The sequence below is a fragment of the Planococcus citri genome, chromosome 5 (assembly GCF_950023065.1).
Source record: "Planococcus citri chromosome 5, ihPlaCitr1.1, whole genome shotgun sequence".
In the NCBI taxonomy this organism is placed as follows: domain Eukaryota; kingdom Metazoa; phylum Arthropoda; class Insecta; order Hemiptera; family Pseudococcidae; genus Planococcus; species Planococcus citri.
The window spans coordinates 22002655-22030631 of NC_088681.1; the positions used below are offsets into that span (position 1 = coordinate 22002655).

A 27977-nucleotide genomic window follows, 5' to 3' on the forward strand; every position below is an offset into this window, starting at 1 on the left:
TGATATGGTACTTTGGTATGGCATATTCTCGTACTTTACCCTTGTATGTGCAGCAATATGCATTATGTGTAGAAGAAGAACGACGACTACGACGACGTCGCTCAAACCCCCTCGTTTAGATGCGAAGATTGTCACTATTATGTAAATATAAGCTCATATTTACGTACAGGGTGTCTCGCGAACGTTTCAAAGTATTTAGTTTGGATAAAGATTTCGAAATGTTTCCCTTGAAATAAACAATTGACCTATCTAGGCAGATCTAGTTGGACTAAAACTCTGATCAAACCAATCAGATTCAGTCGATCTAATAATGGATTTTTAAAATCATACATATTTATTTAAATTTCACCCATGGACTAAGTACTTCAATGCATGTATCAGTATTTCTGGTTTTTTTTATCACCTTTTTGAAAATAAATGTACGTTTTGCTAGGTCTCCAAGGCCCATATTTTATGATTGAATTTCGATAGTCGGTTATTTTCGATATTTGCGTCGTTTAGATATTTTCTGTATCACTGCTGTTTGCATGGATTTCCTCGCACATTTACAACTGTGTGCTTACGTTTTGCAAACAAATTCGTGGCGAATTCATCATCTGTGCAATCAAATAATTCTATACACGTTTTGGATTTTACGTAAATTGTACGATACATTTAGCAAAAAAAATAAAAGCTGGGAAAATTCCGAAAAGTAAAATTAATTTGACCTTTACAATTTTCAAAGTTACACGTTACATTTCAGTAAAGTAATATTCGATTGCGCCAATCAAAGAGTAAAACTGCCATGTCCACGTTCAGCAAACAAACACTTGACAAATGATCATGTGCAATAAAATAATTTTGCGTATGGTTTTTGATTCCACAATTTTGTATAAATTACAAGACACGCTTAGCAAAAAAACATTATCGCAGTAAAAATCGTACATACGTATATATACTTAGATAGAGTGATCATCTATACTCGTACCATACTTCGTCTCTGCAATATCCAAATTTGATCATAATACTTGTTCAAAATGACGGTGAAAGTTATCGGTGTATGTTTGATGTTAGCATACCTTTTTCTTCAAGTGTTGGGTCAAGATCTCCCAACTAAAGAAGAATTTGCTGCGTTTAAAGGGTAAGTAAGCCATAAGCCTCATTGAGTGGTATGTTGGTAGATTAAACCTCTCCAAAAATGTTTTTTTCCCCTTCCAAAATTATAGCTCTATGAGAAAAATACATTTTTATATTTTTCAATGGAAATTATAAGCCATTAAAAAATTGACTAACTTAATCCAAATTTGGCTTGACAGTGAGAGGAGAAATATTTTTGGCGTTGGCTCATCCAGAGGGGCAAATCGTTTGAAAAAACATTTTTTTTTTTAGCATTTTTGAAGGATCTTAAACCATACTAAATATTCTGAAAAAAATATACGTTGTGTATTTTATCTATAGATGTGATAAACATAGGTACTTATATCATTTTATTTACGCACATTTTTTTCAAGTCGGAATTTTACTATTTTTAAAGAGAACTAGAAAAAATGAATATAAAAGGAAATCGAGAGGAAAAATATAAAATTACGAAGATTGATTTTGAAAAAGGAAAAAGCAGCAATTTTTTACTCGTAGACAAATTCTGACAAGCGTTAGGACTTTTTGACAATTTTTGCAAAAGCTGTACTTTCAAACTATTTTGTCTTATAACAAGATTTTATTGACAATTTCGGCATAAAATAAAAGTTTTTGGATAACTTGTCGAAAAAAGGTATTTGTCTACAATATTTCGTCAAAATGACAAAAACCAGGAATTTTGAAAAGTTGGCTAAAAGCAGAAGTTTTTTTTACATTAATTTATTTATTTTGGCAGAAAAACAGTTTTGTTACGAGTAGGTATAACTACGAAAAAAATGAATTTTAACAATAATTTGGCAAAAAACAGGACTTTTTAAGAAAATTTTGGTAAAAATCACGAATTTTTGCCAATATTGGCGGCAACAGGATGTTTTGAACGTTTTGGCGAAAAGCAGGAGTTTTTTTGTTGGCAATTTTTACAAAAGTCGCGAGTTTTTTATAATTTTGGCAAAAAATGATTTTTTTACAATTTTGAAATAAACGAGTTTTTTTGACAACTTATGCAAAAACACTTTGCAAGCAATTCTGGCAAAAAAACATGACGAGGACTTTTTAGGAGGATTTTGGCAAAAGCAAAAATTTTCAAAATTTTGGCTACTGACAAAGTTGTTTGGACATTTCTGCAAAAAATATTAGGATTTTCCTAATATAACGTCAAAAAAATGTATTTTTCGACAATTTTGGTAAAAATGGGACTTTTTAGACTTTCTAGCGATAAGATTTTTTGAAAATTTCGGCAAAATAGGTGCTTTTTTGGCAATTTTCACAAAATATGTAAGATTTTTTGATAATTTTGGCAAAAATAGGAATTTTTAAATTTGGACCAACAACAGACTATGAGCTTTTTACAGACAAAATTACAATTTTATGGATTGGTAGGAAGGAAGTGTGTACTTGTAAAAAGATACAATTTGGCAAAAACAGTTTTTGTGATTAACCCTTCAATCTGGAAACTGTGACAGTTCAAAGTTTTCTTTTGTCAATTTTACCCCCTTCACTATGATGAAAAATTTTGAAAAAAATCGTGTTGAAAGGTTCAGGCTTTCCCTATACATTCCGCGTGGTACCTAAATTTTTCCCCACCACTCAAGCATACAGAAAGGGAATGGGTTGGCGGGGGGGGGGGCGGAAATTGCGCTGGAAATTTTTTTCGAAAGTACCCAACAAAAATCCATCACAATTTTAGGATCATTTCGCCTATCTTACCTGGGAATACCCGTTGTATTTGAGAAAGAAAAATTAATTTTTTAAAGTTACAAAAAAAAATTCATCAGAAAATGTACCAAGAATGTAACGACTGATGCTACAAATAATTTTTTGACTTCTAACTTTTGAATGAAATTTTTCAACAGCACTTTACGAATAAGGCTGTAAAATACTTGTACAAGCAAGGTGCCTAAATGCAAAATGAATTTTGTTACGCCTGGTCAAAAATGTGGGAACTACATTTCCTCTAATTTTGTCCAAAAATGCCCCCCCCCTCTTGGTTCAAAATCTACAGCCATGTGAAACTTACTTATTGACCAACCCTCGTAGCATCTCTCAACTTCCAAAGGTTAATTTGAGGCGCTGCTTTCGACGCTGTGATGTCACTTTCAGCAGGCCTTGTGCTATCCTAGTTTTTCAGTTCAATTTCGGGCTTGAAATTTTTTTGATAACGTGATAAGAATTGATCAACCTTTATGTAATTTTTTTCAGGGTAGATCCTACAAAAGATTGTTGCGATATTAAAAAATTGTCAGAATTTTGCAATAAGGTTGGTAAAGATAATGGAATCACGGATGGTAAGAAACCCTTGTTGAAAGGTTATCCGAATTGCGTGGATGGCCGTATTATTTTAGGAAAGAAAGGTGGAGGAACCGACTCAACAACGGCCAAATTGGTCAATTGTGCGTGGGATTCAAACAATTTTTACATTCTTGGTAAGGGTAAAGCTGCAAATCATGTGATGAATTATGATTGTGGCGACGACGGCTCATGCGTGCCTTATAATGATGTAAAATATTAAGGTACCTAAATGAGGGACTTTGTATAATACACATTCTTGTGCACTTGGAAATGTTTCATCTAGCATTCCAAATAATGTTTTTTCATGTAGTTTATAATTTTTGTTCATATACTCGAAACTTATTATTACAGCGCTTAATTTTAGTTCATGCTCAAACTAAAACTTGTTATTAATAATAAAATTGTTTGATCATTGATCTATATTAATTTTTGAAAATGATGAAAAAAAAACACAAGCAACTCTTAAGTAATCAAAAATTATGTATGTAATCAACCTTCGTAATTTGTTTTGAAATAAAAAATCCTACATTATCTTCATGTGAAAAATCCCCAACTTTTGCAAAACTTATGCACTAATGATTGGTAAAAAAATTGGCGCCAATATAGATAATCCTTCGCGAACATACCCCTCATATTATCCTCCAAATATGGAGAAAAGATTACCTACTCTACAACCGGTCCTCATTCATTTCAAGTATTTGTACCTAAACGACTTAACGACTTGTTTCACATCCCCCTTTTTTCAATTCACTTAAACATCTCGTAAATCGCATCGTACCTCTGTCAAAGGCAAAAAGAGAAAAGGTCGTAAACCGGTCTGACGCGTGTCTTAGAAAACCTGTTTTTATTAAAGTGCGCGTGTGCTTGTGTTTTTTTTCTCTTGCTCAAATATAGGTTACGATTACCATAAAAATACACCTTTATTATGCTGCGCCTTTGACATACTCCAAGGTAAAAGGTAAAGGTAAAGGTAGCCTGCCAAGGTATTGAAAAAAATCCCTCTTATTAGACTTTTGTTCGACATAGCGGTACCTTTTGTGGCGCGTTTTTCCATACCAACGCTCCTAGTGCTTACTACCTACGAGTATCTCGGTTTTCTTTTATTTTTTCGTCGTTTTTTTCATTCCAATTTTAATTAATTCCTACATTGACACGTGTGTAAACCCGGTGAGTCATGCATGGGGTGTTCGGGCGCATGCAGGTGTCTTTGTTATACATCAACGCACCCCGAATTCTTTCTCCATCTTTGTCTGTTTTACTTTCGTTACCATTAGGTATACATACCATTTACCTTGTACAGTGTGTGTGTGTGTGTTTTTTTCTATCATATTTCCAAGTTTACATATTAAAAGTCGCGTGCCCACGTTTGTGATTGTATCTGCTCAGTGCTCGGGTAACATTTGCGTAAATACCGCGAATCGGTAAAGCGAAACCGATGCGTAGGTTTGGACTGGTATGGGTACAATGAGTCGCTTTTCGGAGCTAATGTGTTATCGTATCTGCTGTTTGCAGTCGTTGTTGAAATATTCGAGTAGGAAATAAGGTAGAAGTTGGTGTAGATTTGAACTCATTTATGACCGAATCTGATTCTATGATTTTTTTGTACATTTAAAGGAAGGGTAGAAAGAAAGCAAGGGATAAATCTTGATTTAAAAATTGGATTCTCTATAATGTACGAGTAGATACCTGGGCACTTCGTAGAGGAGTTTGAATGAATTGACCAATTTTTTAAACCAGTTTGGGAAAATTTATTCTTCATAGCTTCTTTTTTGTACTTTTTATGATTTTAAATTTCGAGGCATCTCGTTCAAAAAATAACCACAGTCCACATTTTCAATGATTAACATGCAATACTTTTCAAACTTCAAACTTTTTTTTTGCATTTTTCAAATATTTTAGCGAAGAAAAACAAAGAACTTGAACTGAATTTAATTTTTGGCTTCGAAATGCAGATCACCTTGATGTTAATTTTAGTCTCCTGTGAAATCCAATTTCATGGGCCATGGTTGTTTTTTTCAAAACCATCCGTCAATTTTCTATCCAACAATCGTGAAAATTGATAAAATATTTCAAAAATTGCATAGAACGTTGAGCTCATTACAGAAAAAAATTAAAAATAATACTGAAACATTGAAAAACAATGAGGAAAATTCACATGAAAAATAGTGAAAAAATTGTAAAAATATTCACTAAAGATTATACTTACTCAAAAGATTGCGTTTGCAATGAAATGTGTGTGAAATTATTGAAAATTTGCTACAGCTTTAAAATTGCCCAAAATGTTGGCAAAATTGTAAAAAATTATTTAAAAGGCAAAATTTGTTTGAAAAATTCACTGTTTTTTCAACAAAAAAAATGTTGAAAAATTATTCTTCCTTATTGCTGAAATTAAAATTTAAAAAAAATCAAAAACTAAATTTAAAATTATTGAAAAATTGAAAGATATCAATAAAACCTCATAATCATAAGAATTGTGTTGAACAAAAATTGTTTGAAATTCACCTTATTAAAATTGAAATTTTGATAAAATTTGTCAAAAATCTGGGAAAAAGTGTTGTTGAAGCGATGTGATGTCCAAAAAAAAACAAAAAAAAACACTAAAATTCTCTGAAAATTAACAAAAAGGGATGAAGTTTTGGTGAAATTGGCTGAAAATGCACGAAAGAGTGCTAAAAACTTCTTGAAATGATGTTAAACCTTTCAAAAAGATATTGATTAAAATCACTGAAACTTGACAAAAAAAGAGAAAAATTTTGGCTGTTGAAAATGCAAAAAAAAATAAATGTTCAAGCAATCGTTAAAATCACTGAAAATTAGCGAAAAGTAATGAAATTTAGGTAAAATTTTCCAAAAATGCACGAAAAAGTGTTGAAAGTGGGTTAAAATGACGTAAAAGTGCTCAAAAAAGTACTAAAATCGCTGAAAAGTGAAATTCAATAATGAATGATGAAATTTCAGCATTTGCCAAAAATGTACGAAAAAGTTTTAAAAATACTTATCGTAAATTTGTTTTTAAAAAGTGATGAAATTTCAACGAAATTGCACAAAAATGCATGTATAAAGTTGAAATTGTGTTTAAATGGTGTTGAAACACTCAATAAGTTAAAGCATTATAAACGCTGTAAACCATCATGTATTGGCCATTGGGAGGCCCAAACTTATAAAAATATAGTGGTCCAATTTATTTTAGATCCAGTTTTAATATCTTGTGTAATGCTTTTAGATTGAAAATCCTTGTTTTTCCCAAAACGTTGATGAAGTAATGGTAAAATTTTGGTAAATATTGCGAAAATGCCAGAAAATGTTGGCAAAAAGGTCCAAAGTGATCAAAAAATTAGCAACATTGGTGATAAAGACACTAAAAAAGGATAGGTACTTAAATTTCTTCTTGAAATTCCTGCAATCAAATTACTTTGAAAACTGTTGAAAATTATGTGAAACATTTTTAAATTTTCAAATATTGACAAAAATGTACAGAATTACCTAAAGTAGGTGAGAAATTTTACTGGTGACCAAAAAAAAAAAAAGAAGCCATAAAATGTGAAATATGAACTTGAGACCTGTAAGTCTCAAAGTGAAGAAATCATTTTACTGAGCTGAAGTCAGTTTAAACTAAAATAAAATGGAATGTCTGAGAATACAAAAAAAAATCATGACAAAAATACACATTTTTGAAGCTGGGGAGTGTTAAAAAATCGAAACCACAAAACACATGCCTACGGGGTGTCCAGAGAGTGATGGTGCAAATTTCAGATTTGGATATAACTGGGTACAAGGTACGACTAAGAAAAAAAGTTATGTGAAGGTGTGGGCTATCTTGAAAATTGAAGGGGCGTTTTTGAAGCTCAAAACTTGTAAATTTAATGAGATTTTTAACAAATCGGAAATTGTTGAGCTTCAATAACGTTTTAAATTTTAGAGTTGGAAAAAAGTGATCATGACAAAACTTGTTTATTTTTTGACATAATAGTATTCATTTCCATAATTATTTTTTTCATCGCGATTTTTTTGAAATTAAAGATCATTTTTAGCCCCTTCAACTAGCAAGTAAGGCGAAAAGTCATAATAGGTAATTTTGTTCATTTTTCAAAGTACTACCTACCCCCATGGTCAAAATTGGATTTTTGCTCTTGGATTTTCAAATCGTATTTTGCCCCTTCAATTTTCAAGATAGGCAACTTGTTTATCTTATGGTTTTTTCTACTCGGTATTTCTTTTCGATTCGTTCTTGTTTCGACTTCTTTGACCATTTTTACTCCACTTCTAGATATCGTCGGTTTCCAATACAAGGGTTCTATGTCCATGTTTTTTTCCCCCCAGGTTTTAAACGTTTCGGGTACGGTTATAGTATGTCTTTAAGTAAGTACTCATCAAAAAAATAAAAAATGTTGTTTGTCAAACCACATTTTTTATTTTTTTGATGAGTACTTACTTAAAGACATACTATAACCGTACCCGAAACGTTTAAAACCTGGGGGAAAAAAACATGGACATAGAACCCTTGTATTGGAAACCGACGATATTTAGACCGAAATTATTCACTTTCAAACTCTTTAAATCCAACTTCAAACCAAGCTTAAATAGGAATTTTCATTGAAATGACTCCAGTTGAAATATCCTCGAATTTTGGATTTTTCGGATTTTTTAGAGCAACATTCTTCAAGATGACACGACATTTGAAAAAAAATTTTAATCATCATTCAGATTGAATAATTAGACTCTCGAATATCGACTTGATCTTTTTAAAAAATGAAATCTTCATTGATCCAGGTTCTGCTAAAATTAAAGAGAAATTCGCCATTCAGTCAAGTGATTCTCAATCAACATTCTCGAACATAACCTCGAGTTTTCAGCTGGAAGAGGGGCCATAGTCGACCAAAATAGAGCAACAAAATTCTACCAATTATAATTAGAGACCATCTCAATAACCATATTCCAAACTCACGACGTCAAACGCCGATACGACGAAAAATTCTCATCTCTTCGTCGCTAATTACCGAGCAATGCTACAAAACGCGCACCTCCACATCCGCATCCCTTTGGTCGTCGACGCGACGCGACGAACGTTCGATAATTAATTTGCGGGGGTCCGGTAACAATGAAACGAAGCTTAAAGGGGAAATCTCGAATCACGATATATCCAAAAGAGAGACAGAGAAAAGAAAGAAAGACGTTGGTTAATTCAGATTAGCGTAAGCGTGCCTTTTCAATAAATTCGCTATGGGATTTAAAACGATTGCGAGGGTGATGCTTTTGCAATGCCTCATCGACTCATCGTATACTCGTATATGTGTGTACTTTTGTTTCGGTATTGAAAAAGTGTGGGAATCGCGACGAGTAATAGTATCCACGAAGATTTAATATAGAAATGCGCACGTCCGTATATTGTTCTTCCGCGAACCTATACGCGTCTATGGCCCTATTGGGTACACAGACTGTACACTTTGCTGCCCAAGTATCATCACAATACGCCAACAAATTTTCTTACATCTCGCATCACTCTCTGCGGCATCCTCAGTCACCGTATCCGGTCCCTGGAGTGTTTGCGCGATGCGGTTTTCACGAACGATGAGCGGCCTTTTGCAGCGAAAGTAAATGCGAGGGAGCTGCGTGTACCGAATAAATACGTTTTTAATACCGCAGTATATTTGTTTTACTTGTTTAAATCATTATCATACGTGATTGCCACCGCTAAACTTGCCCTTGGCGGTGGATATTGCTCCGAAGTGATTTCGATGTCTGCTATGGGGTATTTATATAGGGTGTCCTATCAAACGTCTGCCATGGTTGGCATTTTACGTACATTTGGTACCGAGAAGAAAACACCTGTGAGGAGAATGCTCGTTTTATCATTCTTCAAAATCGAGTCTAGATCTAGATGTATCAATTTTCAACCCCCCCTCCAATTTCCCATTGAATTTTTTGAAAAAAATACTCGCTAAAGTCCTCTTGAAAATTTTGAAGACCACTTTCCCTTCAATAGTCGAAATAGGCAACCAATAGGGGTTCTTTTATCCATCTTTTTTAATTAAATCCAACACTATAGGTGCGTAGGACACCCTGTATAATAATTTCTGCACCCATACCACCTTATGTGAGAGGTAAATACTCGTATATACAAAAGTATCAGCTGTTTTGGGTTATTTAATAGAATAATTTGCCTGGTTAATAATGTTGGCACGCGTTTCGATACAGTAGCGTTAAGTTAATCACGAATACCCTATGACTTGATAACATCTGCTTTCAAGGTGCGCGACTCGCTTGTAAAATAAATGTACGTACGAGTTAAATCTGCACCGTGCACCCGATACACGCGCCAAAGCCGGAGGCCACCACACTCGATTTCAAAGTGTTCAAATTTTGACCAAAGTGTAACGTTATAAAAATAAGCCTGGCGTAATGAGCAACATCAACAATTCAACATCGCGAATGGAAAAATAAGACGTGTAAACGCCTCTTAATGAGGAAGATATTTTTTTAACGATCCGGAACGCTGCTGCGGCCTTTACTAACTGCTCCCCTGCCTGTCTTGTCCCTTCTGTTTTGAATAATGTCATCTCCAATAATAAACGTAGTGAGTAATACCTTCTTTCAGCGTTGAGTAAATGATACGAATACGACGCGAATGTAAATACGAATTTATACTTGTAACGTTTTGGATACGATTTAATTGGGGATTCTTTTTTTTTTTGAACCTGTAGATTATAAGTACCCATGCGGAAAAACACCAGTTGTATTTACCAGTGGTACCAGCCTACTGGGATTTTCGACACCCACAGGTAAAAATACCACAGGTAATCACGACTGGTTATTACAAGTGGTTGTCACCACATGTAATAACTGGTCGTGATTACCAGTGGTATTTTTACCTGTGGGTGTCGAAAATCCCAGTAGGCTGGTACCACTGGTGGTTTCTTCTGGTAAATACAACTGGTATAAATTTTCGAATTGAGATGAAATGAATTGCGACCACATGTAAATCAAAAAGTCATATTTATTAGTATTATTGCTCCATTTCAGCTCGGTGAGTCTTCGGTTACTGCAACGATGACGACTGATTATTCATTCGTTGAACTTTTTTTTTCGCGTTGCCACACTTGTTTCTGATGCAATTATTCAACAGCTTCATTTCATTGGGAAAATGTTTCTCGGCGTAGTCTGAAAATTAAAGTTCAAAGTAAATAATAGCTATGCATATGCTTGTAATTGCATATAATATGTACTTCTCAAATAATTCACTTACTTTTGATTCTTTCGATTTTTATGGGATCCAATTGTTTTCGTGGCTGTGCCAGCTCAGGGTGTTTTTTGTAGAAATTGGGCACCTTTCCTGAGATAGTACTTTCAGCCATCTCCGCATCATCAAAACTTCGATCCATCGCATCATTTACAAATGAACTCAGATTGACTTTCGAACATTTGGCAAAGAATACCTGCAAATGTTTGGGGAAAAAATTAATTAGTGAAACAAATTAAACCTTGTCAATTTGACATGCACAGAAACAAAAAAAAATTCCAAGTACTGGCTTTCTCTGCAGTGTGGATAAGACACAAAAATAATTTGAGAAATATACACACCACTGCATTAAAAACTGAATCTGCACTTTCATCTGGTTTTTCTTCAGCTTTGTTTCCTAGTCCGTCAGATACGAGATTGTCACAAATAGATTTGGTTTTGTGATCGTCAAATACAGTTTCTTGACAAGAGTTAGTTGTTGATAGCTCGATTGCAGCTGATGATAAACCCAATTGTGAGCAAATGTTAGCTGATGATTTGTTTCGAGTCGATTCAACATCCGACAATGGCAATTTTTGAGTAAATTCAACAACAGACGATGGCAATTTTTGTGTAACAGCTGATGACACGTCGCACTGCCTTGCTGAAGTAGCTGGAGTCCTCATTAGATTTAGCATATCCTTCAGCTTTTCTTCCATCTCCGATAAATCTTAAATTGAATAAAAACAAAATGAATGTAGGGATAAAAAAAAAATTGGCATTTGAGAATACTTAGTATAGTTTATACTCATCAATAGATGTGGATCGTTTATTGAATTACACTAAATTCAATCAATACTATACATAGGATGGTTCACATTCAAATTTAAGGAGGAGGAAGTGATCCAAATTTGAAAAAGAAATCGTATCAAAGTTAATAAAGTTATACAACTTTTGATATCAAGTACCCATATCATTATATGCAGTGAAATTGCAAAATTTTTTAAGCTAGAATTCCACAATGATCCACATCAATTGTAAACAAATGAGTAAAATATAGATACTAGGAAACAATCAGGCCACCCCTGTATCAGGGTTACAAAACATTTGAATCCAAATGATTCGAATCCGGATTCTAATCCATTCTTGGATTCGAAAAAATTTATTCGAATCCGATAATCTGATGTGGATTTGTGACAATGATTTGAATCCGAAAAAGCAAGTCGGATTCGTGAAATTATTCAAATCTTTTTGATGGATCCATAAATTTTCAATTTTCTCGTTTTAGATCACAAATTTTTGGGAAAGAACCCGTATTTGTGAATTCGAATACGGATTCGAATCCAACAAATCTTAAGGATATTTCATCGAATGGTAATGTTATGATTGAAAGTTCGAAAATGACTGAAATTGGGATCTAATTATTTTAAATAATTTAAATTACCATATAAAACCATTGTTTGTTGAAAAAATTTGGATTCGTGGATTAGAATCAGATTCGAATCCACAAATCCACATAATTATTCGAATCCGATTCAAATCCACGGATCAGACCCAATTATTTGAATCCGATTCGAATCCAAAAAACAGGAGTGATTCGTGGATTCGGATTCGAATCCATTTCGTACTGGATTCGTTGCAACCCTGCCCTGTATGCAGAGGGGTGAGTAATAATTACCTATCAATTAATAATAATTATGCAGTATAAGTATATTGGTAATGGATATGGATAAATATTACGAACATTTACGAGATGTTGCAATCGTTTTAATTTCTTTGAGTTCTCGTTTGGTCGTTTTGACTTCATCCTTCAAACACTTGTTTTCTTGTTTCAATGCAGAGTTATCTTTTCTCTCCAGCAATAGTTCTGCTTCTAAGACAGAAACTTTCTTTCTCCATTCTTCGATTTTCATTTGGTCGTCGTCGGTGTCGCTGTCATCGGTGTGGCTGTCGTCATCTTCTGAAGACGGGATCGGAGTTGATCGTTTACGTGGTGTCCGTTCTTTCTTCATACCACATGGCATGGGTTTTTTCGTAACAGGTTGCGCCGATTCTGTACTTGAGATAATACCAGCATCAATTTCGTTCATTAGATTCATCATGTTTTGTTGTGTATTATCAGCGAGCTCTTTTTTTTTACTTTTTGAATCGGATAATTTTTGCTGAAATGAAAAACGATTGAGTGAATAAATTTCCATTTCAGAAAATTCTATCTAACTATAATACATAATTATACTAAAACAGGATTTCAAATGTTTTCAATGGCTGTCATAACGTTCTGTAATATTTAATAGTTTAGTATTTTATCAATTTGTTTTTGTTCTGTGTTCTGTAAAAGTATTACTAGGGCTACTATAATTTCATACAGGTAAGGACAGCCGACATCTTCCATCCAACCTTGAACACAACAACATTAGAATGCATCTGTATGCATATAACTTTCCATATAAAAAATGTAATTTTTTTGATTGTTCGCGAGTTCGGGTGAACTTTCATGTGGTCTCAAATTAAAGATGATGAAATTCCTTATCGATTGGTGTTAAATTTTCATCATTTTGCGTAAAAATGACGATTTTATGAATACTTTTATTTTACTGATTTTTGCATACTATACGTACGTCATCTTTAAACTGAAAATACTCGAAATTTTCAGTGGACACATAGGTATTTGAGTACAGCAAAATGTTCGTGATTTTATCCTCTTTAAAATGAGATATTACCGAAAGCTCTACATGCAACCGTTCAAAAGTTTTCGAAGTTTTAAGTTGCGAAAACAAGCTGCGGATGGTAAGTATTGAACTTTGAATTAATATTACTCGAAATTTTCAGTGGACACATAGGTATTTTAATACATCAAAATGTTCGTCATTTTATCCTCTTTAAAATGGCTGTTTACCGAAAGCTCTACCTTCAAATGTTCAAAAGTTTTTGAACTTCAAAGTTGCGGAAAGTGGTCAAATTGTGTTATTACGGTTATCATGTGTTATCAGTAAGTTATAGTTTTGATCAGTAACCACTTTTCGCAACTTTGATCTTCAAAAATTTTTGAACGGTTGAAGGTAGAGCTTTCGGTAAACAACCATTTTAAAGAGGATAAAATGACGAACATTTTGATGCATTAAAATACCTATGTGTCCACAGAAAATTTCGAGTAATATTAATTCAAAGTTCAATACTTACCATCCGCAGCTTGTTTTCGCAACTTAAAACTTCGAAAACTTTTGAACGGTTGCATGTAGAGCTTTCGGTAATATCTCATTTTAAAGAGGATAAAATCACGAACATTTTGCTGTACTCAAATACCTATGTGTCCACTGAAAATTTCGAGTATTTTCAGTTTAAAGATGACGTACGTATAGTATGCAAAAATCAGTAAAATAAAAGTATTCATAAAATCGTCATTTTTACGCGAAATGATGAAAATTTAACACCAATCGATAGGGAATTTCATCGTCTTTAATTTGAGACCACATGAAAGTTCATCCGAACCCGCGAACAATCGAAAAAGTTGCATTTTATACATGCATAATTGTATGCATACTATGATAAGATAACATGTTTATCCATTTCTTGGATGGGCAATGGCGGCTGTCCGTACCCATAACGAAGTTTATAGTAGCCTTAGTATTACAAAACAACAGTGTTGGCAAAACGAAATTATTTCGTTTGGTAAAATGTTAAAAAAAACGCAAAACGAAACGAAATAAAAAAACGCAAAACGAAACGAAAACAAAACGAAACGAATTGCTTCTCCATATTACATAACGTTATGAAAAACGAAACAAAATTAATTTCATTTTGCCAACACTGCAAAACAATAGAAATGTTTGATGTTTTGAAAAAATTGAAAGAAGAAATAATTACATGAAAATGAAAAATTTTGAGTCTTTTGACCTATAATTCATCAATTATTGATTTTTCGTGTTCATTTATGATTTTGTTTGTAAGTAGGATGTGCAAAATTTCGATGTTTTAGTAACTTTATTTGCTCTTCAAATTCTTGTTCAATAAAGTCAAAATCAAGTTATGGCAATTAACGCTAATCAAAACACAAAAATGAATAAAATAATAAAGAATTTTTCATAGAACAGAAACTGAAAATCCTTTCATTAATAATCATAATTAAAACTGGCACAATGCTGATGAATGAATAGCAAAATTTAAAATAGAAAGTTGATGTTATTTACACTAATTCCTTGAAGTATAATTATATACATACTTTTTTCAAATTGGCGACTTTCAAATCTTCTTGGTCTGGATCAGCCCTTTTTTTAAAATTTTTTCTATTCGATTTGTCGATTTTTGACTGTCCTGTGGTGGTAATATTCTTGACCATTTCCGTCATTTCCAACCAACCTATTTTCAAAAAACAATGTACATTGAAATCAAAAAATTAACTTTGATTTTTACAAAAATTTGGATTGGACCCTCTCTTTCCCTTTTATTTTAAATTTCAAGTAGGTAACCATACTTTATGATTCTGTATAAAGGAAATTATCGAACTAAGTGAAATGAAATAAATGGAAAATACTAAAAACTGCACCAGTATTTTAAACTGCTTTAAAATTTGTAAAGACGAACGAAAGGTTTACAGAAATATTGGCCTTCTAAATTTTGCTTCTCATTATTTATCAATTTTACGAAATAGAACTCTCTTGTTTTCCTTTCTTTTTATATAAATTTTTAATTTTTTATAATTTGCCAAATCATTGAAATTCAAGAACAATTAAAAGAGAAATTTTTCGTGTTTAGTAAGAATTGCAAATTTTTATAGCAAATATGAGAACAAAAAGTTGTACTAGACATTGAAGCTATGGAACTAAACCACATTCCTCCTCTCACATGGCTATTGATCTATTTTTAAAAATCTATTGTTTGTAAAATCTTATACAACTTACTTCCAACACCATATATTTTTGTTCCTGGCCATAGCTCCCACTTCAAATTCTTCTGTTTAGCTACTGCTCTTGCCATTTTTGGAGGTGGTTGTACTTCTACATTCTTCGGCCACTTAATCGTAATTGGAATGGAGTCATCTATTACTTTTTGAAAGTCGTCTTCATTTTCAGGCAATATCACCCATGGTTTATATCCCACAGCTACACTGCCATCACCCTCAGCACCGTTAAACTCGCAGCACACTAAATCTGCAGTTGAATAATCAATTTCATCGGTCATTTTCGTTGCCTAAAAAAATAAAACATCAAGTACCATAACAGAATTTGAATCACTTTTCACATATGCTTGGCTTATCTGTAATAAACTTACGTCTATACTTGGTGAAAACGGGGCAATTTGCAATTAAACTGACACTTTCCTGACTTATATCTTCCTCGTGATCAGAGAATGACTCGAAATCAAGCGAAGTACTTCTACGTTTACTTGAGAGGGGATAGTTTGCCAAAATGCTAACGCTCTTCTGACTGCTACTGTCACTGCTTATTTCTTCCGGATCAGAGAATGACTCAAGATTAATTAACGATGCACTTTTAAGTTTTGTTGAGAAAGGATGATTCGCTAATAAGCTGACGCTCTTCTGACTATCACTTCCTTTATCTGAATACTGATCCAAAAGAGTCGAGTACTTATCTAAAAGAGTCACGTATTCCCAAAGTAATTCTTTCACGCAATCACTGCACCTGGGTACTGGATATCCTACAAAACACAATAATTATCATTTCAATTCGGTATTTCAAATTTGATATCAGCTTTATGCAATCTGAGTACATCTATGTACTCGAGTCATGAACTATATGGAAGCGCCGATGGACACAATGTAAATTCGTCAACAATAGTAAATATTAGAGCTGGGTGTATAGGGCCAGTGAATAGTTAGAAAAAGTACATATTTCAACTAATAAGTATGAGTTGCATCATAAATACACTTTTTTTCAGCTTAATCCGGCCATGAAGACTTACAGACGAATTTACAATGTGTTTATTGGCACAAACACGTTGATATAATTTCGATGTAAATATTATACATTCAATATTTTACTTACTTTTATTCTTGAACGTAATGAATTCCATTAATCGGAATTAATGTTGACATCACTTTAAATTGCACAAAATATAATCCAAACAAGACGATTAGATATTTCTACAAAATTCACAAAGCACAATTCTCACATCAACAATTCAACATGGACGACTTCATTAGTATTCTGAAATTTGGTATAAAAATGATTTTGAAATTCAACCAATAGCGATCGAGTATTTACTTTTTTTCGTCATGTGTACGTGACCACGTGAGCAGAACAGAACATATGGATATGTGATGGGGCATGCTTGTTTACAAAGTGATTATCACGTACGTTGTGTTGGGTTGATTTTTCATTTTTCCATCAATTTGATTACGTTAATTATTTGTTTGATAATTTCTAATTGGAAATTGCAAATGAAATGTGACCATGTACCCTAGGAAAATGGAGACGATAATAATTATGATTCAAAATTGCTTTAGATAAGTATAATTGTGTAATATTGAGTGTATCATTAAGAAATAAAGTATTTAGATACTTTGTGAAATGATTTGGAATTTGTTTCCAGATATCACCTTGATTTACCATATGGTCAACAACAGCTGATCCACGTTATGCTTGATATTTCCCTCCAAAAATTATTTCCAGGAGTTATGGTTTCATTAAATCCGTTTTGTAAGTGTATTTTTTTTATTGTACATACATCCAAAAATCCAGATTCATGTGTATTTGTAGTTGAATTTTTTTCTCATAAATACGCCATGGAAAGAATAAAACGAGTGAGACCTGTGAATTATAAACGGTGGTTGAAGATTCCTGAGTTGGAAATACCTCGTACAACTTTACTTTCTCGAAATAAACGAATACGTTTGAATGATGCTAATGTAAGTATAATCCTACTCATACCATATCCATAAAGTACAAAAATATCATTTATGTAGGTATCAAATTAGTACGATTACTAAAATCCTCTCTTGAGTTTTTACAAATTGGATTCATGTGGCTGTAGATATAAGAGATGAGTAACAATATCATATTATAACTGAACACCATATAACAAGACAAATAAATACGTTGAATTTTTTAAAAGTTGTATTCATATCTGTGCTGCATACACGTCATAATTGTCTAATTTCGGTTTCTAATTTTCTAATTCAATTTTGGAATTTTTTATTTACTTCATTAGATAGACGAAGGCAGTTCAACAGGTGGTGTCAACATGAATGAATGTTTTCAATTGGTGAGAAATGGTGATTACGACGTCAATGATTTGCTAGAATGCAGTTCGAACGAATTTCCAGAATTGATGATAAATGATGAAAGCAATGTTGCTGATATCAATTCATCAGAATGCCATAATCGATCACATGAATCGTTGATATTTGATGACAGTGGTGCTGATTTACGAGACTGTGGTGATGATCGGTCATCAATGCATGAGAAATCTCAACGTGTAAGTATACTTGTAGAAGCTCAACTTTAACTAGATTGGTCAAGAAAACTCATATAGACTGCTTACATTGGATACATTGTGATTATATAATCCATATACAATTTTTGAAAATTATATTAATTTTTTGATTCATCGAAAAGTTGGTTGTAAAATCCTATTTTGTCAAAAATCGTTTGTACCACCTTTTTACTTTCATTTACATATTTCATCTCCTGTAATACAAGGTATTATTTTGACGTAAACTATGTAAGCAGTCGATATACTATACTGTTCGTATAATATACTGCAGCCTTGTGTCACCGCTGCCGATATACCTATCCTAGCTATGCTACAAAATGATACTTCTAGTCACTAGTAATTTAATAAATTTTCGAATTGTGACTGAAAAAAGTTTGTTAGTCTAACCAAAAAATATGCATAAATGCTTAGTTAATGTACAAAACCAGGGTTGCAAAAGATTCGAATCCAAATGATTCGAATCCGGATTCGAATCCATTCTTGGATTTGAAAAAATTTATTCGAATCCAATAATCCGATGTGGATTTGTGACAATGATTCGAATCTGGAAAAGCATTATTCGAATCTTTTTGATGTATTCGTTTGATAACAAACGAATCCATAATAGTCCGGCATATGACAATAGGAGTAATTGCACCCCCCCGCCGATCCTCCGGGACAACTTTTTTCTTAAAGGGGACATCCTAAGGAACATTTTAAAGCAAACTTGCCATAAAAAAAGTTGGCCTTACTTACAAAATGGCGGCCATTTTGATTGACAGGTCAGCCGAAATCGCAGATTTTGCGTTTTAACATAGGACTTGCACGAACTTTTTTAAACTTTACTAAGGTAGATCGAGAGATCATGCAAAAACTTATCACCTGTGAAAATTTCAAGTGCTAAAGTGCGTTTTTCGATTCTTGGTGAATTTTTGAAAATCGAATTTAGGCCAAAAATGAGGGAAAAAATCAAAATTTTACCAATTTGACCAAGAAAGCTGAAATTTGGGATATACCCTATTTTCGACATGCCAAATCGATTGGAAACGGTTTCAACCTGTTTTGAGCAGTTCTGGAGCCTCCAGCAGATTTTTGAAACTCGAAATTCCCACAAAATTCCATCAAATTGGAGTTGTAAAGCTAAAATTTATTCTAAAAACTAATTTCAATACGCTACGAAGTACTGCAGGCGAATTTTAACTCGTTTTGGAGCCTCCAGCGACTTTTTGAAAATTGCTGAAACCTCCAGCAGATTTTTGAAACTTTAAATTTTCACAAAATTTCATCAAATGGAGATTTGATGGAAAGCTGAAATTTACTCTACACTCCAATTCTAACACCCTCGGCCTCTGAAGACGACTTCAGGTGAGTTCAAGTCATTTTAGAGCCCCCACGACTTTTTTTTGAAAATTACTGGAGCCTCCAGTAGATTTTTGAAACTTGAAATTTCCCTAAAATTTCATCAACTAAGATGGAGAGTTGAAATTCATTCTGCAAACTAATTTCAATACGCTACGAAGTTGACTGCTGGTGAATTTCAAGTCGTTTTGGAGCCTCCAGCAACTTTTTGAAAGGTTGTATGACGTTTTTTTGGAAAATTGAAATTTCCTAAAAGTAGCTGGAAGCTTCAAACCCATTTGAAACCACCATGTAGTCTGCGAAGTAAATTTAAGCTTGCCAACTCCATTTGATAAATTAATGTTGGGGAAATTTCAAGTTTTAAAAAACTGCTGGAGGCTCCAGTAATTTTCAAAAAAGTCGCTGAAGGCCTTTAAATGACTTGAACCTACCTGAAGTCGTCTTCAGAGGGTGTTAAAATTGGAGTGTAGAGTAAATTTCAGCTTTCCATCTCAAATTTGATGAAATTTTGTAAAAATTTAAAGTTTCAAAAATGTGCTGGAGGCTCCAGTAATTTTCAAAAAAAAACGCTGGAGGGCCTAAAATTACTTGAACTCACCTGAAGTCGTCTTCAGAGGATGTTAGAATTGAAGTGTGGAGTAAATTTCACCTTGCCTTTTGAAGCTTCCAGCTACTTTTAGGAAATTTCAATTTTCCAAAAAAACGTCATACAACCTTTCAAAAAGTTGCTGGAGGATCCAAAACGACTTGAAATTCACCAGCAGTCAACTTCGTAGCGTATTGAAATTAGTTTGCAGAATGAATTTCAACTCTCCATCTTAGTTGATGAAATTTTAGGGAAATTTCAAGTTTCAAAAATCTACTGGAGGCTCCAGTAATTTTCAAAAAAAAGTCGTGGGGGCTCTAAAATGACTTGAACTCACCTGAAGTCGTCTTCAGAGGCCGAGGGTGTTAGAATTGGAGTGTAGAGTAAATTTCAGCTTTCCATCAAATCTCCATTTGATGAAATTTTGTGAAAATTTAAAGTTTCAAAAATCTGCTGGAGGTTTCAGCAATTTTCAAAAAGTCGCTGGAGGCTCCAAAACGAGTTAAAATTCGCCTGCAGTACTTCGTAGCGTATTGAAATTAGTTTTTAGAATAAATTTTAGCTTTACAACTCCAATTTGATGGAATTTTGTGGGAATTTCGAGTTTCAAAAATCTGCTGGAGGCTCCAGAACTGCTCAAAACAGGTTGAAACCGTTTCCAATCGATTTGGCATGTCGAAAATAGGGTATATCCCAAATTTCAGCTTTCTTGGTCAATTTGGTAAAATTTTGATTTTTTCCCTCATTTTTGGCCTAAATTCGATTTTCAAAAATTCACCAAGAATCGAAAAACGCACTTTAGCACTTGAAATTTTCACAGGTGATAAGTTTTTGCATGATCTCTCGATCTACCTTAGTAAAGTTTAAAAAAGTTCGTGCAAGTCCTATGTTAAAACGCAAAATCTGCGATTTCGGCTGACCTGTCAATCAAAATAGCCGCCATTTTGTAAGTAAGGCCAACTTTTTTTTTGGCAACTTTGCTTTAAAATGTTCCTTAGGATGTCCCCTTTAAGAAAAAAGTTGTCCCGGAGGATCGGCGGGGGGGTGCAATTACTCCTATTGTCATATGCCGGACTATAAATTTTCAATTTTCTCGTTGTAGATCACAAATTTTCGGGGAAAAACCTGTATTTGTGAATTCGAATCCGGATTCGAATCCAACAAATCTTAAGGATATTTCATGGAATGGTAATGTTATGATTGAAAGTTCGAAAATGACTGAAATTGGGATCTATAATTATTTTAAATAATTTAAATTACCATATAAAACCATTGTTTGTTGAAAAAATTTGGATTTGTGGATTAGAATCCGATTCGAATCCACAAATCCACATAATTATTCGAATCCGATTCTAATCCACCGATCAGACGAAATTATTTGAATCCGATTCGAATCCAAAAAACGGGAGTGATTCGTGGATTCGGATTCGAATCCATTTTGTACTGGATTTGTTGCAACCCTGGTACAAACTGAAGAAGCTTCTAAATTTGATATCCTTTAATTGTGTTTGTTCACAGAAGTTTTTGAATGGCTCGCCTATTTTCGCGGAAGAAGCTGAAATTTTAATAATGGCGTACATCATAAGATACAATTTGAATGATGAAGCAGTCGACGGATTGATACAATTATTTACAACATTGGTACCTGAATGTACGTTACCCAGGACAATTTATAGTTTTATGAAGAAATTTGACTCAAGGAAGGATGTTTCTGCTTTAAAAAGACATTTTTGCAGTGCATGCTCAATGATTATTTCATGTGGTAGCGACAAACGCGGAGCAATGTGTAGCAAATGTTCACGTGAGTGCAATAGTGATTTTTTTTATTACTTTCCAATCAAGGACGCTCTCACACAATTTGTGAACAGTTCGGATTACTTGATTATGATTAACCGACATGAATACAGCGATGTTAATGATGGTGAGTATTGTAAGAATAATCAGAACATAAGCAAGACAGATGTAACTTTACAATTGAATACTGATGGAGTTTCAATTTTCGATTCTTCAAATAAGTCGCTGTGGCCCATTCAAGTGCTCATTAATAATTTACCTCTCCTATTAAGAAGAAAATACCTACTGCTATGTGGACTATGGTTTGGCAAAAATAAACCAGACATGAATATGTATCTCAGACTGTTCGTTGAAGAAATGAAACAACTTTATGATGATGGAATCGTTAGAGAAGTGGATAACACTTTGGTAAAAGTTCATGTTGTATTATGTGTCTGTGATTCCGTAGCAAGACCCACATTGCAAAACATCAAACAATTTAATGGAGAGTATGGTTGCTCTTTTTGTTTACAAGAAGGAGAGATTTCCAAAAGAAGTACACGCATATATCCAAAAATGAGCATTTTGCCTATTAGAAATTTAGAACAGCACATGGCAGATGCTAGAAAAAGTATTGAAGGTAGGCCTACACCTATTAATGGCGTAAAAGGTCCGTCAGTTCTAATGCTGCTTCCCAGTTTTGACATAACAAAGTGTTTTTCCATCGATTATATGCATTCGGCGCTGCTAGGAGTTGTTAAGCAGTTCATTGAGCAATGGTTTGATTCAGCAAATCACGATCAGCCTTGGTACCTCGGTACAAAAGAGTCTGATTTTGATAAAAAATTACTGAGTATACGACCACCATGCGAAATTAGTTGGCTTCCTCGGCCAATAAGTACTAGAAAAAAGTGGAAAGCAAGCGAGCTCCGAAATTTTTTATTGTATTATTCGTTCTATTGTATAAGTGACCTTCTACCAACACGTTTTGTTAGCCATTGGTGTGCTTTAATATATAGTATCAGTACATTTCTTCAACCTTCGATAACTACAGAAGAATGGCGAAAAGCAACTGAGGCATTATTTCATTTTGTTATCAACATCGGAAACCTTTACAATAAAAACTTCTACAGATTCAACGTGCATCTACTTCTGCACCTACCCATTTGTGTTCGAGAATTTGGTGCTCTTTGGGCAACATCTTGTTTTCCTTTTGAACACTATAACGGAATTTTGAATAAATTATTCGTAAATGCAACAGGTGTTCAACAGCAAATTTGCAAAAACTATTTTCGATTTAAAAAACTGATGTTGGAGTCTAACAAATTTTATGACTCGTCCGCTTTTTTAGATCAGGTACCTTTAGGTAAACAATTATTCATCAACTTCATGAATGGTGACAAAGATGAAAATCTGCAGCTGACTGGTGACGTCTACCAATTCTCTGTTAGAAAAACACGTGCAACTATCAGTATATCCGAGCAACGTTCTATTGAGGCAGTATTGGACTCGAAGATTGACATTAATGCAGTCACATTGTATCAGTTTTGTAACGTTAGAGGAATGCTGCTTCACTCATATGATTTCAACAAACTGAAGAGTCGCAACAATAGTATCGTTCAGTTACAAGACGCAACTGTGATCATGGTGTGTAAAATTTTGAAGGTTTTTATCACGTCTCCTATCGAAATAAATGAAAAAAGGATTGTGATAGAAGCGATTCCAGCTACAAAAAGGATTAACAATTCAAATCTACCCAAGCAAAACAAATTTATTGCTTCTGTAACCAAGGAGTTGGTTTTTAATTGTACACGACAACGTATCTTTGTTCTGCCTGAAATGATTCAGAAAAAGTGCGTTTCCATTAACGTAATTGGTGATGATGATGGTATTAACTATACATTGGCAACCCCATTAGCTAACCATTTAGAAAATGGTTGGTGAAGAATATATAGCTGCGTATATATTAATGATCGTATTATATGTGCATGATAATTAGGTATATACATATATCATTATTTATTAATTGTCATAATTTTTTATTTTTTTTTTATTTTATCAACCCATGCAGATATATGTTGCACTCGAATTATATTTCAAATAAATAATATAAATATGATCTTGCAAACATTAATAAGCCTAAATTGAAACATTTCATTTTTTTAAGACCATTGCTCTTTCTTCATATTTTTATTAAAATCATGTTTTCTAGTTCTCATGGTCATACATTTCATGGATTTTACTCATTTCTCAAAGCGCGTATTGATGCAATTCAAGTCTTAACATACTATACATAACTCTTGAAAATAATATGTATGTACATAGATGATATTTTGCCATAATAATTTTTTTTTTTAAAGTGAAGGCAATGGCTACAGGTACTACTAGTAACATGAAATACTTACCAGTGATAAATTTTTACCACTGATAAAAACTACTTATACACCAGTGGTAAATATTTACCACTTGTCAAAACCATACCACTGGTACCATTAAATACCAGTGGTAAATTTTTACCACTTATAAAGACTACTGGCACACCAGTGGTAAATTTTTACCACTCATAAAGACTACTGGCACACCAGTGGTAAATTTTCACCACTGGTGAAAACTACTGGTACACCAGTAGTATTTTATTTTACTACTGGTGTTTTTCCGCATGGGTAGGTACGCAGAAAGTGAACTATTTTTTCAAAACTGTCCTCTCCGTTCCTCTTTCTAACAAGGGGACCTTTACTTCAACTCCAATCGAGCTGAAATTTGGCTCACTAAAAGAGCATCTCATCCAGAACTCAGAGGCTCACAAGGGAACCTCTTGAGGTGCCACACTCCGATTCAAACGGGACCGCGATTTTTGGAAAGAGTATAGTCTGAAACCGCCAAAACCAAATTTTCAGCTGCTCAAGTTCATTTTTCGATTTTTGGCAAATTTTTGAAAATTCAAAATTGACTGTTTTTGGCGATTTATGCTTTTTTTTAAAAAAAAATACGTACTTGATCAATAAAAATGGTCAAAATAAGTCCCAAAACTAATATTTATTACCCAAATTCAAATTTCACCATTTCCAGCCATTCTGGAGCCTCCAGCGCGATTTTTCAATTTCTCCAGAATTTTGAATTTGCTCCAGAAGACGTGAATATGAAGTTGGGCAGCTAAAAATCGAGTCGAATATTACACTCGACCTGTTTAACGAGTTTATCCACATTTGAGCCGATTTTGAGAGTGACATCTCAAAAGTGACTTTTTGACAAGCTTTTTTCAAATTAAAAAATCCAAAAAATCAAAAGATAACAGTTTGCGAGAAAATTTTTGAAATTTGCATGAGTCGCTGTATTTTTTCAAGAACTAACCCCCGGAGCGCGAATTCTACCGTTTCCAGCCGTTTTGGAGAGAGAGTGACACCTCAAAAAACCACTCTTGAGGTGTCATCTCAAAATCAGCTCAAATGTGAATAAACTCGTTAAACAGGTCGAGTATAATATACAACTCGATTTTTAGCTGCCCAACTTCATATTCACGACTTCTGGAGCAGATTCAAAATTCTGGAGAAATTGAAAAATCGCACTGGAGGCTCCAGAATGGCTGGAAATTGTGAAATTTGGATTAGGGGGGGGGGTTAGTTTTGGACAAAATACAGCGTTTCGCGTGAATTTCGAAAATTTCCACACAAACGGGTGTAACGATACGATCAGTAATAACTTGAATAGATGAGTATTATTAAAATCAATACCAAGAAGAGGGGGAGGAAAATTATCACTAAGGGGGTGAATAATTTTGTGTTAGGCCGGATAGCTCAAACATCTAACAAGTCATCTCCGATGACATCGTTCATCTCATACTGAGATTCTCTCACGCTTGAGGAAGGAAGAGAATCGAATAATTGTATAAATTTATTGCAATTAACTAAAAGTACAACTCAAGTATTACAATTATTCAGATGACTTAAGCCGAATACGCCATTGCTGGGTGGCTCATCGGTCATAAAACTACTTCTTTAAGGTAGTCTTTATACCACAGAAGGTGGTAGAGGACGAAAAGACAAATGACATTAACGACATTTTCTGTACATTTGAGTGGAATTTGGTAACTAGATGAAATGGTTCTCGGGGCCATTTCAAGGATATGAGTCATTCATACTCATGAGGTGTATGAATATGACTGACTCAAGGAGAACTTAGGAGATCGTTGCTTAGGATAAATCTCTATGAATGTACACGTTTACTATCTCTCCTGCGGTCCCCCAATTAATAAGACCTTTAGCGATAGCACTAGTTTTGGAATCATATTCAATCGATTGACTTACCTCAATATCCGGATTATTGGGCAGTTTCATGGTAATTTAGATAAAATACCTCGACATTAACGCGATTAAACGAACTTATTTAATGAAGAGTTGAATTAATTAATAGAATTTACCATCTAGAGATGGTCCGATAAATATAAAGAGATCGCGGGGTCTCGGGCCCCAAGGGTTTCCGATGACATTGTTACGGTTAGCTACTCCGTGCACAAAGTGATTTTTCAATTCATACGATCATCGGTTTAAGCCTCAGATCGCTGAAATTGTAGTTACCACGTAGGTCATTAGAGGGAGCTCCCTCTCGAGGTGTATATTATAATTCGTCGCATACGTGACGAGTACAATATAGACCACCTCAAGGACATATTCCCATAATATGTCCTAAGGCGGTCAGGCCATAACTGCTCCTTACACGGGAAACTTTTGATTTTTTGGATTTTTTAATTTGAAAAAAGCTGTTCAAAAAACCACTTTTGAGGTGTCACTCTCAAATTCGGCTCAAATGTGGATAAACTCGTTAAATAGGCCGAGTGTAATATACAACTCGATTTTTAGCTGCCCAACTTCGTATTCACGCCTTCTGGACGAGCAAATTCAAAATTCTGGAGAAATTGAAAAATCGCGCTGGAGGCTCCAGAATGGCTGGAAATTGTGAAATTCGGATTTGGGTAGTTAATATTAGTTTGGGACTTATTTTGATCATTTTTATTGATCAAGTACGTACTTTAAAAAAAAAAGCATAAATCACCAAAAACAGTCAATTTTGAATTTTAAAAAATTCGCCAAATCCGAAAAAATGAACTTGGGCAGCTGAAAATTTGGTTTTGAGGGTCTTAGACTATGCTCTTTCCAAAAATCGCGGTCCCGTTCAAATCGAAGTGTGACACCTCAAAAGGATCCCTTGTCAGAACAGAATTTTCAGTTGTCGAAGTTGATTTTTCACTTTTTGGCGAATTTTTGAACATGGAAGAAATAATCTATTGGTACACACATTAAATTTTTACAAAAAGAACAAGCAAAGTCGACTCCCCGAAAGCTGATGTGGAGCCTCCAGTAAAAGTTGGATTTTCTCCAGCAACTTTTAATCGCTCCAAAAGGTGTTGTAATCAACTTCGGCAGCTGAAAATTTAATCCTATCATAAGTTTGTTATTCCAAATTAATTAGGATCAGTGACTCGAAAATCCGAAGTGACGAGTTAGAAAATGTATTTTTTTACAAATGAAAAAATCTCAAATTTTTAAAAAATTCCAGAATTGTCAATTTTTACAACAAATTGCCCAAAATTTCGCCTACCCCATGAATTCGAACCCCCCCCTCCTCCGGCCCTCTCCTCCGAATCAACTGCCACCATTTTTAGATCGATTTGGAGCCTCCAGCAAAAGTTGAATTTTTTCCAGCAATAATTTCAAATCGCTCCAGAAAACGGTTAATCAACTTCGGCAGCTGGAAATTCGGTTCTGAGATCTGGGTGCAACGTGATTTTTCAGTGAGCCAAATTTCAGCTTGATTAGAATTGACGGATTGTAAAGATTCCCTTTCAAGTGTACTTAGTAGTAATCAATATTTTTTCGATCATGCTACATAATGCAGGATGAAACACAAAAAGGATTTTCTAACCATCATTTGATCTGTGTAGATACTATCTTTGATCTGGTTACCCAAATTACAAAACCGCCAAAAATACTGAAAATACTTCAACAATTTTTTTTGTTTTTTTTTTTGGATTTGAAACTTTTTTTACCTCTTTTTTTTATCAAAAAAATGAAGCTCATAAATGGCTAGGTAATTATTTGTGGATATCGTTTTATTCTTTCAAGTTCTAAAATAATTTGGAAGTCCAAAATTGACATTTTTTCTTGTTTTTTTTTCTTTTTCAAGTTGAGAAATCATTGTATGTACTTAGGT

General features: G+C 33.8%; 3 protein-coding genes across 5 annotated transcripts in view; 2 read left to right on the forward strand and 1 right to left on the reverse strand.

The window, feature by feature from the left end:
- Window positions 1-27977, forward strand: part of LOC135849189 (uncharacterized) — a 373560-nt gene that overhangs the window by 123930 nt on the left and 221653 nt on the right. The window lies entirely within an intron of this gene.
- LOC135847101 (uncharacterized) lies at window positions 10382-17212 on the reverse strand. Of its 2 annotated transcripts, XM_065366516.1 has the most exons (8): window positions 16624-17212; window positions 15890-16276; window positions 15520-15808; window positions 14841-14977; window positions 12366-12783; window positions 10984-11351; window positions 10649-10838; window positions 10382-10563 (listed from the first exon to the last, which is right to left on the reverse strand). In XM_065366516.1, the coding sequence occupies exons 3-8, from the start codon at window positions 15797-15799 to the stop codon at window positions 10442-10444; spliced, it is 1515 nt and encodes a 504-aa protein (XP_065222588.1). In that variant the 5' UTR covers window positions 15800-15808; window positions 15890-16276; window positions 16624-17212; the 3' UTR covers window positions 10382-10441. The 2 variants fall into 2 exon arrangements, with proteins under 2 accessions (XP_065222588.1, XP_065222589.1); XM_065366517.1 differs by lacking the exons at window positions 14841-14977; window positions 15890-16276; window positions 16624-17212 and having other exon boundaries at window positions 15520-15656.
- LOC135847100 (uncharacterized) lies at window positions 17232-24428 on the forward strand. Its single transcript, XM_065366515.1, has 2 exons — window positions 17232-18055; window positions 21516-24428. Exons 1-2 carry the CDS (start codon window positions 17822-17824, stop codon window positions 23712-23714), a joined length of 2433 nt encoding a protein of 810 aa, XP_065222587.1. The 5' UTR covers window positions 17232-17821; the 3' UTR covers window positions 23715-24428.